The following is a 15,216-nucleotide window of genomic DNA, read 5'->3' as shown; positions in this document are numbered from 1 at the left end:
AATGAAAATTCCCTCATTTACTCACCCTCAAGCCATGGGCAGATGTGTATGACTTTCTTCTGCAGTACACAAATGAAGATTTTTAGAAGAATATCTCAGCTCTGTACGTCCATACAATGTAAGTGAATGGTGACCAAAACTTTGAAGCTCCGAAAAGCACAAAGGCAGCAGAAGTAAGACTCAAGTGGTTTAATCCATGTCTTCTGAAGTGATCCAATTGATTTTGGGTGAGAACAGATGAAAATGTAACTCCTTTTTCACTATAAATCATAACATCAGCAGTCTCCGGAGTGATCATGATTTCATGCTCGATTACACTTCCTAGTGCTTGCTTCATGCAGAGTGCTAACTGGTGCTAGGAAGTGTAATCGAGCTTGAAATCATCACTGACGTTATGATTTATAGTGAAAAAGCAGTTATCCTTTGGTCTGTTCTTAAAATCGATTAGATTGCTTCAGAAGACATGGATTACACCACTGGGGTCAGATGGATTACTTTTATGCTGCCTTTATGTGATTTTTTGAGCTTCAAAGTTTTGGTCACCACCATTAACTTGCATTGTATGGAAGTCTTTACATTATGCATGTACAAAGTCGGATCCTATTTTGTACACAAAGGATATAAAGATATGTTCTGGCTATAACCCAGAATGAATCTAATCTATGCTCCAGAACTGTTGCACAAACAACAAATACCGATAGTGTTCTGTATATGTCACCAGTCCTTATAGTACATTAATTGAAACTAATACGCATCGCATCCACGTGCTCGACTGCGAGACGTTGTTGAGAGATCGCGAGATTTCCGAAAAACAACCGAATGGACCGCACCAAGACATGACGAAAACAGCCGATGTGTAACAAACCGTTGCTCCTCCCTCTCTCCGTTCGGGATTGACGAAAAAAGCCGAACGTACCACACCAAGACATGACGGAAACAGCCGGTGTCTCACAGAACGTTGCCAGTCTGCACCCGAGCGACCGCGAAAATTTCCGGAGGAACCCGAATATATCCGAGGGCACCCGACGGAAACAACCGAAGTGGAACTGCCGTCCCTGTTCATCATGGCTACCGTATGTGCAAGTCTACACAGCAACGCTCTGCTCGGAGACTGACTCTCTGTTCATTTAGTGCCTCACATTTACAGTCTGCACCCTCGACATTTCGGCTAATAATTCCGCTTGCATGAGTACAAACCTCCCTGGTTGTGTTGTCTAATAAAAACGAACCTCTATCAAGCATTTCGTCGGGCCTTAAACACCCCCTTAAAAGAGACAGAGAGAAAAACAGGCTACATTTTGTTTGTCCAATGGTCTAATCACACTTTCCGCCTTTATGAACCATGTGTGAAAACTGCGCCGAGCTTCTGGAGGTGCTCAATGAGAGTAAGTCATCGGTATTTGTTGTTTGTTTAGTTTGTTGTGTTTTTCGAGTTGTTTGCAGCTGAAGTTGTTAGCATGAGTGTCCGAGCATGCGGCTCAATGCCTCACAGCAGCGCAGATTTACATGTTTAATCTGATATGCAATAACCTTATACGAATATGTCAGATATGGTTGAATTTTAAGGTTTCAACAGCAGTTTGTTTTCGTGTGTTTGGAGGCTGGCGAGAAGTTGAACTGACATTAGCTTTAGCATTAGCCTGAGCTGAAAGTGTTTTTGACATTGTCATCCTTCAGAATACTCCGATCAACTTATGAACACACACAGCACGATCCTTATCGAAGTTTATTGATATTGAATCGACTGATTCGTTGGTGTTATGGTGCATTTAAAGTGATCAGACAGGCATGATTGGAGCTTTTAAGGGTCTTTGGCCTGATGTGGGATGCAGGGCAGAAATGAGCCAGTATTTGTGTGTTGTTTGGGCTTTGTTGTGTGTGATCTGATGTGGCTTGATTGGATTTCTTTGCTTAAATGGTGATGTTTTGGCATGTCAACGGGGTGACTGATGCTATAGTTGTGGATTGAGTGAAATCTTGTTTGGCTCAGTGATGATAAATTGGCATGCGGTACTTGTATATACCATTGTACTGAATGATTGGCATAATTACACTGGCGGCCAAAAGTTTGGAATAATGTACAGATTTTGCTGTTTCGGAAGGAATTTGGTACTTTAATCACCAAAGTGGCATTCAACTGATCACAAAGTATAGTCCGGATATTACTGATGTAAAAAACAGCACCATCACTATTTGAAAAAAGTAATTTTTCATCAAATCTAGACAGACCCCATTTCCAGCAGACATCACTCCAACACCTTATCCTTGAGTAATCATGATAAATTGCTCATTTGATACTAGAAAATCACTTGCCATTATATCAAACACAGTTGAAAGCTATTTGGTTCATTAAATGAAGCTTAACGTTGTCTTTGTGTTGTTTTTGAGTTGCCACAGTATGCAATAGACTGGCATGTCTTAAGGTCAATATCAGGTCAAAAATGGCAATAAAGAAACAGCTTTCTCTAAAAACTCGTCAGTCAATCATTGTTTTGAGGAATGAAGGCTATACAATGCTTGAAATTGCCAAAAAACTGAAGATTTCATACAAAGGTGTACACTACAGTCTTCAAAGACAAAGGACAACTGGATCTAACAAGGACAGAAAGAGATGTGGAAGACCAGATTTACAACGAAACAAGAGGATAAGTACATCAGAGTCTCTAGTTTGAGAAATAGACGCCTCACATGTCCTCAGCTGACAGCTTCATTGAATTCTACCCGCTCAACACCAGTTTCATGTACAACAGTAAAGAGAAGTCTCAGGGGTGCAGGCCTTATGGGAAGAATTGCGAAGAAAAAGCCACTTTTGAAACAGAAAAACAAAAAGAAAAGGTTAGAGTGGGCAAAGAAATACAGACATTGGACAACAGATAATTGGAAAAGAGTGTTCTGGATCTTAACCCCATTGAGCTTTTGTGGGATCAGCTAGACTGTAAGGTGTGTGAGAAGTGCCCGACAAGACAGTCACATCTATGACAAGTGCTACAGGAAGTGTGGGGTGAAATGTCACCTGAGTATCTGCACAAACTGACAGCTAGAATAACAAGGATCTGCAAAGCTGTCATTGCTGCACATGGAGGATTTTTTGATGAGAAATCTTTGAAGTAGTTTAAGAAGTTCTGAAATTTTTTTTCAAATTGTAATAGTAATTTTTCACACTGTTAATGTCCTAAATATACATTTTGATCAGTTGAATGCCACTTTGGTGAATAAAAGAACCAGTTTCCTTCAGAAACAGTAAAAGCTGTACATTATTCCAAACTTTTGGCTGCCAGTGTATATACCATGCTGTTTGCATGGTGCTCCAAAGTGATTCAAAGGATAGCATAGAATTACCATGTCCAAAAAACATGGCATTGCCATGGTACCATGTCCAGAAATCCTTTGTCTTTTGATGATGGGCTTTCATTACTGTGCAGACTGTCTTGCTTGTATCTCATTGGTTAATTGGATGGACATCGAATACTATTTTATTCAGTATCTCCAAAAAAAACAACAATAACTGAATATTAAGATGGGTGTCATGATTTGACTCAAACAACCAGGATGAATCCATTAATTTCCGTGCGATTGTTTTGTAAATAAACCTGTGGATTTGTGTTCAGATCCTTCAGAAGTATTATAATCCCTATGCAAAGAAATAAAAGAAAATGCATTCTGTTGAATGTATTGGGAATTTTGTGTTTGTTGACATAAGCCAAATGCACATGAAAAGTGTTGGGACTAGCAATAGCATTTAAATGCGGGAGTGAATCCCATAAAATCGATGTCACTAGATCACTCAGTGTTTACATGTCCAGTTATAATCGAGCTACAGTTCTAATCTTTCAATATGATCTGTGCTACTAACGCATTATCAAAAGGTGCATCCGAAACCGCACACTTCTGCACTATTCTACATTATTTTTAAGTGCAAGTAGTGCGAGTAGTTTGTTTACACAGAAAATGCAGCAAAAAAATTTTTTTAAAAATTAATTGTCTGTTTCAGGGCTATGACGATTAATTGTGTGTTTCAGGGCTATGATGATTAATTGCCCCTTTAGGGCTTTCACGATTAATGGTCATATAAATTGTCATATTTCTTAAGGTGCAAGTGTGCTTCATACATCTTAAGAATTCATTTTTACATATTTAACTTCAAATATATTAATCATAGAATTCAATTGGGATATAAGATTTCATTTTAAGACTTGAAAACTATATGAATGACATTAAAATATTTATTTATTTTTTTGATTTTTTCCCCTTTTTCTCCCAATTTGGAATGCCCAATTCCCAATGTGCTTTTAAGTCCTCGTGGTCGTGTAATGACTCGCCTCAATCTGGGTGGTGGAGGATGAATCCGAGACCGTCAACCCGCGCATCTCATCATGTGGCTTGTTGAGCACGTTGCTACGGAGACATAGCGCGTGTGGAGGCTTCACGCCATCCACCACGGCAACCACCACGGCAACCACACTCAACTCACCACATGCCCCACTGAGAACGAGAACCACATTATAGCGATCACAAGGAGGTTACCCCATGTGACTCTACCCTCCCTAGCAACTGGGACAATTTGGTTGCTTGGAGTCACTCAGCACGCCCTGGGATTCGAACTAGCGTGCTAGCAAACTCCAGGGGTGGTAGCCAGCGTCTTTTACCACTGAGCTACCCAGGCCCCATTAAAATATGTTTTTAAAAACATATATAAAATATTTCTAAATACTTAAATCTATCTCTTTGGTCAACTTTAGATTTGGTCAGTTTTACATTTACACTGTTGTTTTTGGAACTTATTTAAAACAAAATTGAAGGCTATGGGGGCAATATATATATATATATATATATATAATTTAAATATAATAAAAAATATAGATTTTTTTTTTGTATTTATATTACATAATAGAATATTATGTTAAATTAAGCAATAGTAAAATAGTTCTGTCCTAATTTCTTCACTTTGACAAATTGTTTTAATGCTCTTTGATGAAACCCACGAGCCATTATTTCTCATGAACCAAAACCTTTGATATATGATTTCAGCATCACTCCGAAATAAAGCATGCGTCACCTCCTCTGTGTCATTAACAACGTGTGAATGAACCCGCTTTGAACAGGAACATTTGCCATGACTCGATCATTAAATTAAAGTGAAACCAGAGTGCTTTGCGTTCACTATCAACGTTTACCTTTGTTCGTTTATATTTTCGTGGGAGTTTGTCATGAGCGCATCAGAGCGTTTGAGAAGCATTTCACACACTCTTCCGGACAGGAGCTGCTCTGGGTTGATGTCCGTGGTGCGGCTCAGTGCCGCTCGGAGTTCAGTTGAATGACGCACAAATGTGCCGTTCATGGCATTTATATATTCCTTTAAAATGCCCTTATTCGGGCATTAAAATATGATTGGAATTTGAAGTGCACAATAATCGCGATCATTTCAAATAACTGCGGTTAGATTAAATAACCGCGATCAGATGATTATTTAATAATCGCGACAGGCCTACCCCAATTTGTCTGAATATGTATGTGAATTGAGTTACAAGTGTTAAAGTGAGGATGGCTAAAGCTAGCGGCAACACATTGCATGTTTGATGTCACTTCTGTCCGCAGTTAAATGGCGAATGTTTCCGTGTAGTAAAAAAAAATGTTACGTGTTCCATTAGGGATGATACTACACTTTTTAATAAGACATTTTAATAAGACAAATTGTTGTTTTAGTCTTTTAAAGTGCATGTAAACGTACTGACTGTCGACCATCGCCAGTTCTGGAGTGACTCCTGTATTCCATGTGTAAACAGAAAACAGGAGTCACTCCTGATTTCGCAATGGTTGACAAGGTGATAGCCTAAACATAGTCATTTTTAGCATCTCGTGGCTGTAAACATTTTGTAAATCCCCATTCACAGAGGTGATGTGGTTTGTTAGTGTTCTCCGGTGTATTGAAATGCCTACTTTTGTTTAGATTAGCCTAATTGTTTTACCTAAATCCAGGTTTACGTTTAAGAAGTAAATAATCCAAGCTTGGACTCTTGAGACCGAAACACACTATGCAAACATGAACGCTGGCGCTTCTAGCTACCCGAGCTCAATTTCGTGATATGTTGTGTTCCAAACTGTGTCAGACCGCAATTCATAACACAACGTAAGTACATGTTGCATCCCTAATGTCGGTGCAGGTGATGCTAAAGAACAATTCAGTGTGAACTAGTCAGTGAATACAAGTCAATATTTTATAGCAACTTACCTGAATAACACATCCAGTTTAATGGCACATACTTTTGAATGTAACTCTATCGCCCCCTCGAGTACTGAGTTTGTAACTGCTACAGTAACGCAAAAACACATGTTAAGCTTGTTTAACCGGACCGCGCATTAGCATTGCGTTGGCCAAGGGCTTGCATTTGCATACGCGTACTTGCGAGATAATTTCTGCCTATTTTGTGTGAATAATCTTATAATATAAGCCTATTAGTTAGTGTGTGTTTGGCCTTCAGGCATGTCTCGTGTCTGTGCTCCCCCATAGTGAGTTGCAGCCCCATATGTGCATATGCAGCTTAACCTTTGACCCCCACAAAAGCTGTGGTTTGTGTGTGTATGGAGATAGCCAGCAAACCCCACCCTTTAAAAAGTTAGTTCACCCAAAAATGAAAATTCTTTCATCATTTACTCACCCTCACACCATCCCAGATGTGTATGACTTTCTTTCTTCAGCAGAACACAAACAAAGATTTTTAGAAGAATGTTTCAGCTCTTTAGGTCCATACAATGCAAGTAAATGTTGATTAGACATTTGTAGCTCCAAAAATCACATAAAGCAAACATGAAAGTAATCCAAACAACTCCAGTGGTTAAATTAATGACTTCAGAAGCAATATAATAGGTGTGAAACAGAACAATATTTAAGTCCTTTTTTTACTGTAAATCTCCACTTTAACATTCACTTTCAGATGTGGAAGTAAAACTAAACAGGCACCACATGTGACATTTTCAGATGTAAAAGTGAAAGTGGAGATTTATAGGAAAAATGACTTTTTTTTTTTTTTCATCTGTTTCTCACCCACACCTGTTATATTGCTACTGAGGATATGTATTGAACCACTGGAGTCTTATGGATTACTTCTATGTTTCCTTTTTGGAGCTACAAAGGTCTGATCACCATTCACTTACGTTGTATGGAGCTACAGAGCTGAAACATTCTTCTAAAAATCTTTGTTTGTGTTCTGCTGAAGAAAGAAAGTCATACACATCTGGGATGGCATGAGGGTGAGTAAATGATGAGAGAATTTTCATTTTTGTAACTATTCCTTTTAATTGTGTGTGTTTGACAGTGTTGTTAACCTGAAAAAGATTTGCTGTATGTGTGTTCAGGACAGACCTTTTCCAGTTTTAATGCTGTGTGTGTGTTTTAAAACCTTTATGCTTTGTATTTGTAAGTGGTAGTTTATGCATACACTGTAATTTTATGTTTAGGTACAATAGCAGCCAGACAGTCACTGGACCAGTTCTGGTGCCAGATGTCATAAAAAACAAAAAAGAAGAAAAGATGTAGGCCTAAATCATTGTAAAAAAAAAAAAAAAAAAAACTTTATATCCTCTTTAAAAAAAAGTTAGTTCATCCAAAAATAAGAATTGTCTTCTTTTACTCACTGTCATGACTTTCTTCCATGGAACTCAAAAAAAAATGTGGCTAATTTTATAGAATGTTTCAAAGCATATAGTGACCAGTTAATTGTTTTTGCATTGTGACATTATTTTCATGACACTTGAGCACATTTTAACCCCCCAATTCTCATTAACGTAATGGAATTTTTAGAGGTTTTACTTTTACTATTCCCATTGTTTTCAACAATGATTCTAGGGTTGCAACTAATGATTTATTCTGATAATCGGTTAATCTTCGATTATTTCTTCGATTAATCGATTAATTGGATTTAAAAATACTTCCAGTATTTTATTAAAATGTGGATGTTTTGTGTTTTTTTTTTTTCTTTTTCTTCTTTTTCTCCTTTTTCTCCAAATTTGGAATGCCCAATTCCCAGTGCGCTTTTTAAGTCCTCGTGCTCGCGTAGTGATTCGCCTCTGTCCAGGTGGCGGAAGATGAATCTCAGTTGCCTCCGCGTCTGAGACCGTCAACCCGTGCACCTTATCACCTGGCTTGTTGAGCGCGTTGCCACGGAGACAGCGCGTGTGGAGGCTTCACGCCATCCACCGCGGCAACCATGCCCAACTCACCACGCGCCCCACCGAGAACGAACCACATTATAGCAACCACGAGGAGGTTACCTCATGTGACTCTACCCTCCCTAGCAACCAGGCCAATTTGGTTGCTTAGGAGACCTGGCTGGAGTCACTCAGCACACCCTGGTATTCGAACTAGCGAACTCCAGGGGTGGTAGCCAGCGTATTTTACCACTGAGCTACCCAGGCCCGCGCGTGTGTGTGAGTGTGTGTGTGTTTTTTTTAAAGAAATGATAAAGGGTGAAAGGATTTGGTTAGATTCACATTAAATTCATGATTCAGTACTCTCACAAAACTCAAAATTATCGTTTTTTCCACTTAAACTTGTCTCCGTAATTTTTCCATCATTATGCAAACACCTTTTTCACCACTGTAAAGTGATGTCAGTGACGGAGCTTCTCTGTGCACGCAGCACATATCCTTATGGATAATGAAATTCATTGTTGATGATTTTCATTATCAATTTTACCGATTAGTTGTTGCAGCACTAGATGATTCCCATTACTGTAACAGTTTTGTTTTTACTTGATTACAATTAAAGGTGCACTCAGTAATTTTTTCTCCATAAAAAAAGTTTTACTCCTAAAGAAACTAATTGTAATTTTGAAACATATGTTTAAAATTTTGAGCACTCATGAGATGAGGACTCTAGTCATATCCGTATCCTTATAAAAGCTGTTTTATTTTACATGGGGCAGGGGCGCCCTCATGGGGGCTGCCATTTTAGAATCACATGACCAGATGAATACTACTTGCTTAATCTCAGTAACCGTCTTGTTTTTGGACACTTCAACTCTTGGATTAAATTAATTCTGGCTGATTGTGAATAGTGAATTTCTACAATGGCATCTGTAACTGAAAACTATTGATTTTGAATAATACTGCATCCACACCACTAGGTGTCACTGTAAGTCCAAGATGACACAAGCAAAAAGTCACTGAGTACACCTTTAAGTTCCTAGGAAGTAGGCTACTACCATGATGATGTATAAATGCTTTATAATTTAAATAATATATATTTTTGTTTTTCATGTTGCGGTAATGAGAATATTATAATGGCCATCTTTTTTCGTACTGCGTTAATGAGAATTGAGGGCTTAAATGTCCTGAAAATAATGTCTCAATGCAAAAAAAATTTAATTGATTTTGGAGTGAAATAGGACAAGGACATTTTGTTGACGGGTTTCATGAGAATCACCCCATTAAAGCGCCACAAAAGTATTCCATATAACTCTTGAACTATCCCTTTAAAAAGAACCCAATAATGCTATTCGGTTAGACTGTGTGAGGAGTTTTACTAACTTTTTTGTAGCATAAGGGTTTGAGGGTTTTAGGAAGCTTTTGCGGTTGTGAGTTTTGAGAAGAACGGCTTTGAAAACAGATTATTATCACAATCATTCTGTTTCTCAGTCAGGCCTGAACACAATGCCCTGGATTGTTACCATTTGAGCTGCATGGGAATGATGGAAAATAGACAGGAAAGCTGTTTTACAGAACGTGAGGGAGTGAAGAGAGAAAAATCTCATGTAGGTCAAGGCTAGCCAGCTGCTTGACTGAACTGTACAACCCTAAGGTACATTACCAAGTCCTTTAACTCCCTCATTACCATGGAAAACTTTTACTGCGCTCTATTGTGCATACATGTGTGTATGTATGTGTGTGTGGTTAGGTGAGAGGGTGCACCTAAACTCAACACACAAACACGGTACACAATCACTCAATAGTAGAAGTAAACCAACGTATCAGGTTTACCGATTAGCCTCATCTGTGCTGATAGTTGCCAATAGATTTTATTTTGTTTTATTCCTCCTTGTTCTGTGGCCAAATCTGGAGGACTCGACGGTAAGAACGGTTTGATTCTACCGTATAAAAGCGGCCTCTAGAGGTGAAATAAAAACAGTCATGTTGTGATTTGCTGTATTTAAATCTTTCATAATTGATGTTTTTATACTTCAATGCATATTTTGTAATTGTAACTGAGATAAGTTTCTGTCATTTAAAAATAAGAGTCCCTTGTGTGTTTCAGGCTTGTTTATAGTTAAAAGTCCCGCATTGTGCACCAAATCGTAATTTTTCCCGGTTATTAATGGGATTTTGGTTGAACAATACATAGCATGGATTGGTATCAGCTCCGATACTGAAGCTTTTAGACTGATCGGGTATCGGTCTGATGAGCCCGATCCAAATCCGATACTGTGTATTAGTCATGTTCGTTACTGTCAAGCTCCAAAAATGACATAAAAGAACCATAAAAACACCATTAAAGCAGTTCATATGACTTGTGCATTTTATTCAAAGCCACTTGAAGACGTGTGATAGCTCTGTGAATCACAAAAGGCTGTATTTAATAAGTAAATATGTAGTATGCGCAGCGCCAGCGCGTTAGTGAATGTTGAAACAAACTCACGCACAGGCTGGTGATGCACTCGCGGCTATTTTTAGCCTTCACAGCGGTGCACAATATTTGGGCGCTACTCAAGAACAGCATATCAGATGTAGATGTTCAGTAGTACGGTTCATTTATAATATGCATTTAGAACGACACCGGTGGTGCATTATACCAGAATTTGAATAAGAAGCGAATTCAACTACTGTGAACGTGCCTACAAACAGACTCATACAGGACTTCCTGGAGAGTTTAGAAAAGCGTGAGGGTTTAAAAAGTGCACGATTTAAATATATTACTGTTGTATTTAAAATTAAAAGTCAATAATAATAATATTAATAACAATCTATTATTATTATTGTCATCATTAGTATTTGTTTACAGTTTATAACAATATTTAAGTTGAATGAGTTCCAATAAATAACTGTGTGAATGAAAAGTGGACTGATGTCTTACAACTAAATTGAACAAAAAAAGAGATCTGAATCTTTTAAAGTCTATTTAAAAAAAAAAAGAAAAGAAAAAAAAAGGCAAAAATAAAACACTGGTTTCTTTTCTACTGAAGACTTGTAGACTGGAATTACTGTTAATTTTTTGCTACATTATCCAGTAAACTAGTTAACAAAGTTTTTCTTAATAAGCTATACATTTATATTGAAATAATGTGTAGTTAGAGGTTTGTTTCTTTACATATTAAAGAGTACCCATAATTAGTTCCACTCAATAATGTAAAGATATTATGCAGAAAAACAACACTGTTATCGGCTTGGGATCGGTATCGGCCGATACTGAGATTTCAGATATCGGAATCGGATCGGAAGAGAAAAAGTGGTATCGGTGTATCCCTAATCTGTACCTGTCACAGTAAGGAAAGACTTTTTGTTTTTAAATTGATTTTTAAAACTATCAAACGATTAATCAGTTATCTGACTTCACCACCTTAGTTATGATCGTTATCAGCAAAATCCACTTTTGGTTGACCTGTACTTACTTAATACTGCAAATGAGTTCACTTTTTCTTGATCATATGTAACTTATTATGCTTGATGCTTATTTGGAGCTTACATTTTTGAAATTTTGGGTTCAGAGGATCTAATGATTCCCAGTTCCAGGCATAGTGTTGTCCAGACTGTTACGGATTAAGATGTATTTGTGCGTGGGAAAGACAGAACATTCTGTATTAACATGTTGCACAACAATTGTGTTTCAGCCATAAGTGATACGACAAATCATGCGGTTTGTGGAGGAGAGATGTGCTACTTTAAAGGAAACGCTCCCCCAAAAATGAAAATTCTGTCATTATTTACTTTCACAAAATGTCTAGGGTTAGGTAAAAATAAAGATTTTCAGATTAATTGCAATTGGAAATTGATTCTTAAAATCCAACCAAGGTTATAATAGTTTTACATTTTTAATTTAGTTTTTATTTCTATTTTGTTTTACATTTTCACTCCAATTTAGTTATTTGTTAGTTTTAGTTATTTGTTAGTTTTAGTTTTTTAGTTTTTATATCAAGTGATACATATAGAATGGGGAAAACAGGCATTTGTGCAACGTGAGTTGTATAGCTGGACACCCAAATGTACAGTTTGCAAATAATACTTATAATACTAAAAATCTTCATTTTAATAAGACCAACTGAATTTCATTACTGAAAACACATAATTCTGATTAAAGAATGCCTTTTTTATTGAAAATCCTCTTTAGTGCATTTGACATGAGAAAGTAAATCTAGTCGCAAGCTCTGAAAACTGAACATCAAACAAAACTCTGTACCAGTTCCTAATGAAATGTAAAACAAATCACTGATTGACGGTGTAAGACAGAATGAGTGAAAAGACTGTGTGTGTGTGTGTGTGTGTGTGTGTGTGTGTGGTGTGTGTGTGTGTGTTGGAGAGAGAGAGAGAGAAAGTAAGTCAGATTAAATTACTGGATATTTTATTGTTTCTGTTCTCTGTGTTTTAATTGTAAATTTTAAAGGATGAATTATTGTTTTCGGCTGACTGAATGCAAACGTTTAAAGTGCGAAATGTATCTGAACTCACCCTGACCCTGGACCTGTACCAGGTTCATTAAATGTGTGTGTGGGTCTCTCTCTCTCTCAGTCTCAGAAGCAGACAGCTCAGATGGCCTACAGCTGAAGAAGGAGCACGCCTTAAGAGTCTTCACATATATTAGCACATGGACACAGAGGTCAGTTTTTATTCATTCATTCGTTCTGCACTCCATTCTGCAGCATGTTGTGTTGTTTTCTCTTTCATTATGGCAGTTTTTCACACATTATTTCATACACTGGCATGTAAACGTGACGGGACAGCAGACCTTGATTTTCTTTGTGTTCATCTGCAGGCAGTGTCTGTGTTGTTTTAAAGAATACAAACACCTCGAGGTGTTCAGCCAGCTGGTCTATGCCCTCATTAACCTGGTGATTGCCCAAGTGACCAACCTTAGGGACAGTCTACGCAATGGCATTAGCAACAGCAGGACTGAGGAGGCGGGGTCAGAGTGGGGGTCCTCCCAGCCCCAGCCTTCACCCAATGAGGATGAGCCTTTGAATGTGGAAAGGGACTCAGCTGAAGAGGATGGTGGAATGGAGGAAGGAGATGAGCAGCAGAACCAAAACCAGGGGGTCAAACCGGACCCTCAGCCCAGACTCGGTGAGCCCATGGCGGACGAGAGCATGACTGACAGTAGCCTGGACCCATTTGCATCCTGGAGCACAGAAGACCAGGAGAAACTGCTGCTATGTGCTGCCAAGATCTTCCAGATCCAGTTCCCCCTATATACGGCCTACAAACACAACACACATCCCACGATAGAGGTAATATAAAAAACAAAACACACAGTGCATTAATAGTGTGTGCTCACAGGTGTGGGTGTATAGTAATTTTATAACACCTTCAAACGTGCTTGTCCAATCAAAATTTCATTGTTTTGTAATGCCTAATTTTCACCGTCCAATCAATTCCTGATGGATAAAATAAAGTCCCACCCTATCTTGTTGAGTATCCTGTTTCAGTCAGAAATATGTCATATTGCAGAAGTTAAATGGGTTGTGAGAGGCATTTCGTGTTGAACATTACAAAAGAATTCTGGAATTTTTAATGAAATTTTGACGGCACTACAAAAAGTTTGAATTAGTTAATATTTGTGAACAAACTTACAATGAACAATACTTTTTCTGCTATTATTAATGTTCATTTTAACATATACTAATACATTGTTAAAATCAGAAGTTGTATATATTATCATTAGTTAATGTTATGAACTTGAAGCGTACAATGAACAATTGTATTTGTGTAAATTTAACATTAACCAAGATTTATAAATGCTGTAAAAATATATTATTCATTGTTGGTTGCATTTACTAATGTTAACAAATACAGCCTTATTTAATTTTAAGTGTTGCTCTAATTTCTTTTACATACATAGAGGTGGATTATATAAGCAGACATGTAGATTGCAATATTCTTCTAAATGTTTTGGTCGTTAACAATATACATATATATATATCACAATATATGCATTTATAAATGATTAAAAAATAAATAAATAAAAAAGTTCGTTTTAAAATGATGTCCAAAGTATGTTGACCTGTCATGTTCACTGCAGTGAAACCCCTTTATCAATAAATAAATTATTATGGTAACACTTTACAATAAGGTACAATTTGTTAACATTAGTTGACAACATTAGTTAACATGAACCTATAATGAACATTACTTTTACATTTTATACAGTGGCGGCCATAAGTTTGGAATAATGTTCAGATTTTGCTGTTTCGGAAGGAAATTGGTTCTTTAATTCACCAAAGTGGCATTCAACTGATCACAAAGTATAGTCAGGACATTACTGATGTAAAAAACAGCACCATCACTATTTGAAAAAAGTCATTTTTGATCAAATCTAGACAGCAGCCATCACTCCAACACCTTATCCTTGAGTAATCATGCTAAATTGATCATTTGATACTAGAAAATCACTTGCCATTATATCAAACACAGTTGAAAGCTATTTGGTTCGTTAAATGAAGCTTAACAAAGGTTGTGTCTCGTTTGGAAGGCTGCATGCTAGGTAGGACGTGTCCTTTGAAGGCTGCAGTATACTGAGCATCCTCCTTTAAACAAGTCTCGTTTAAACGAGACGGACTTCGTAGGACAAACGGAAACAGATTGTATCATGGTTGCTATGACAGCACGCCACTCTTTAACAAGCGGGAGCACTTTGAGTGAGAAGGGAACAAAGTCCCTTTAGAAGGGAATGTATGATGTAAAATTTAGGAGAGTTATGATGTAAAGAGAAAACAAAATAGGTTTTACAGGTGTACTTTTAGTCTAATACGTTATTTTAATTATATATTAATATAATTATACATATACTCTGCACCCATCTACTGAGGTACTTCAACTTGGGAATTAACATTCCTTGCGTTTGAACATCATATTTACGGGCAAATTGGCGTCATTTAATTTTTTAGACATTTCTGTTGAAGCAAAGAATTGTGGGTTGTGAGTGCCCACGAAGGATTCACCTCATGCATCCTCTGAATTCCCGTGAAAGAAGGTCACATTCGAAGGCTCGCTTTTCTGAAACGAGACAGCCTCGCT

At 37.5% G+C, this 15,216-nt stretch overlaps 1 protein-coding gene across 2 annotated transcripts in view; it reads left to right on the top strand.

Moving 5' to 3' along the window:
- The first annotated feature begins 1,071 nt into the window (after nt 1–1,071).
- Nucleotides 1,072–15,216, top strand: part of LOC127444554 (ubiquitin carboxyl-terminal hydrolase 34-like) — a 75,212-nt gene continuing 61,067 nt past the window's right edge. For both annotated transcript variants that reach the window (XM_051703975.1, XM_051703974.1), the window contains exons 1-3: nt 1,072–1,385; nt 12,715–12,802; nt 12,959–13,430. In XM_051703975.1, coding sequence (XP_051559935.1) covers nt 1,343–1,385; nt 12,715–12,802; nt 12,959–13,430 — 603 coding nt within the window. In that variant the 5' untranslated portion in view covers nt 1,072–1,342. The remainder of the gene's footprint in view (nt 1,386–12,714; nt 12,803–12,958; nt 13,431–15,216) is intronic.

The sequence above is a fragment of the Myxocyprinus asiaticus genome, chromosome 8 (genome assembly GCF_019703515.2).
Source record: "Myxocyprinus asiaticus isolate MX2 ecotype Aquarium Trade chromosome 8, UBuf_Myxa_2, whole genome shotgun sequence".
Classification (NCBI taxonomy): domain Eukaryota; kingdom Metazoa; phylum Chordata; class Actinopteri; order Cypriniformes; family Catostomidae; genus Myxocyprinus; species Myxocyprinus asiaticus.
Note: the sequence above shows the minus strand (reverse complement) of the source record. Positions and strands in the feature narration are given on the sequence as shown.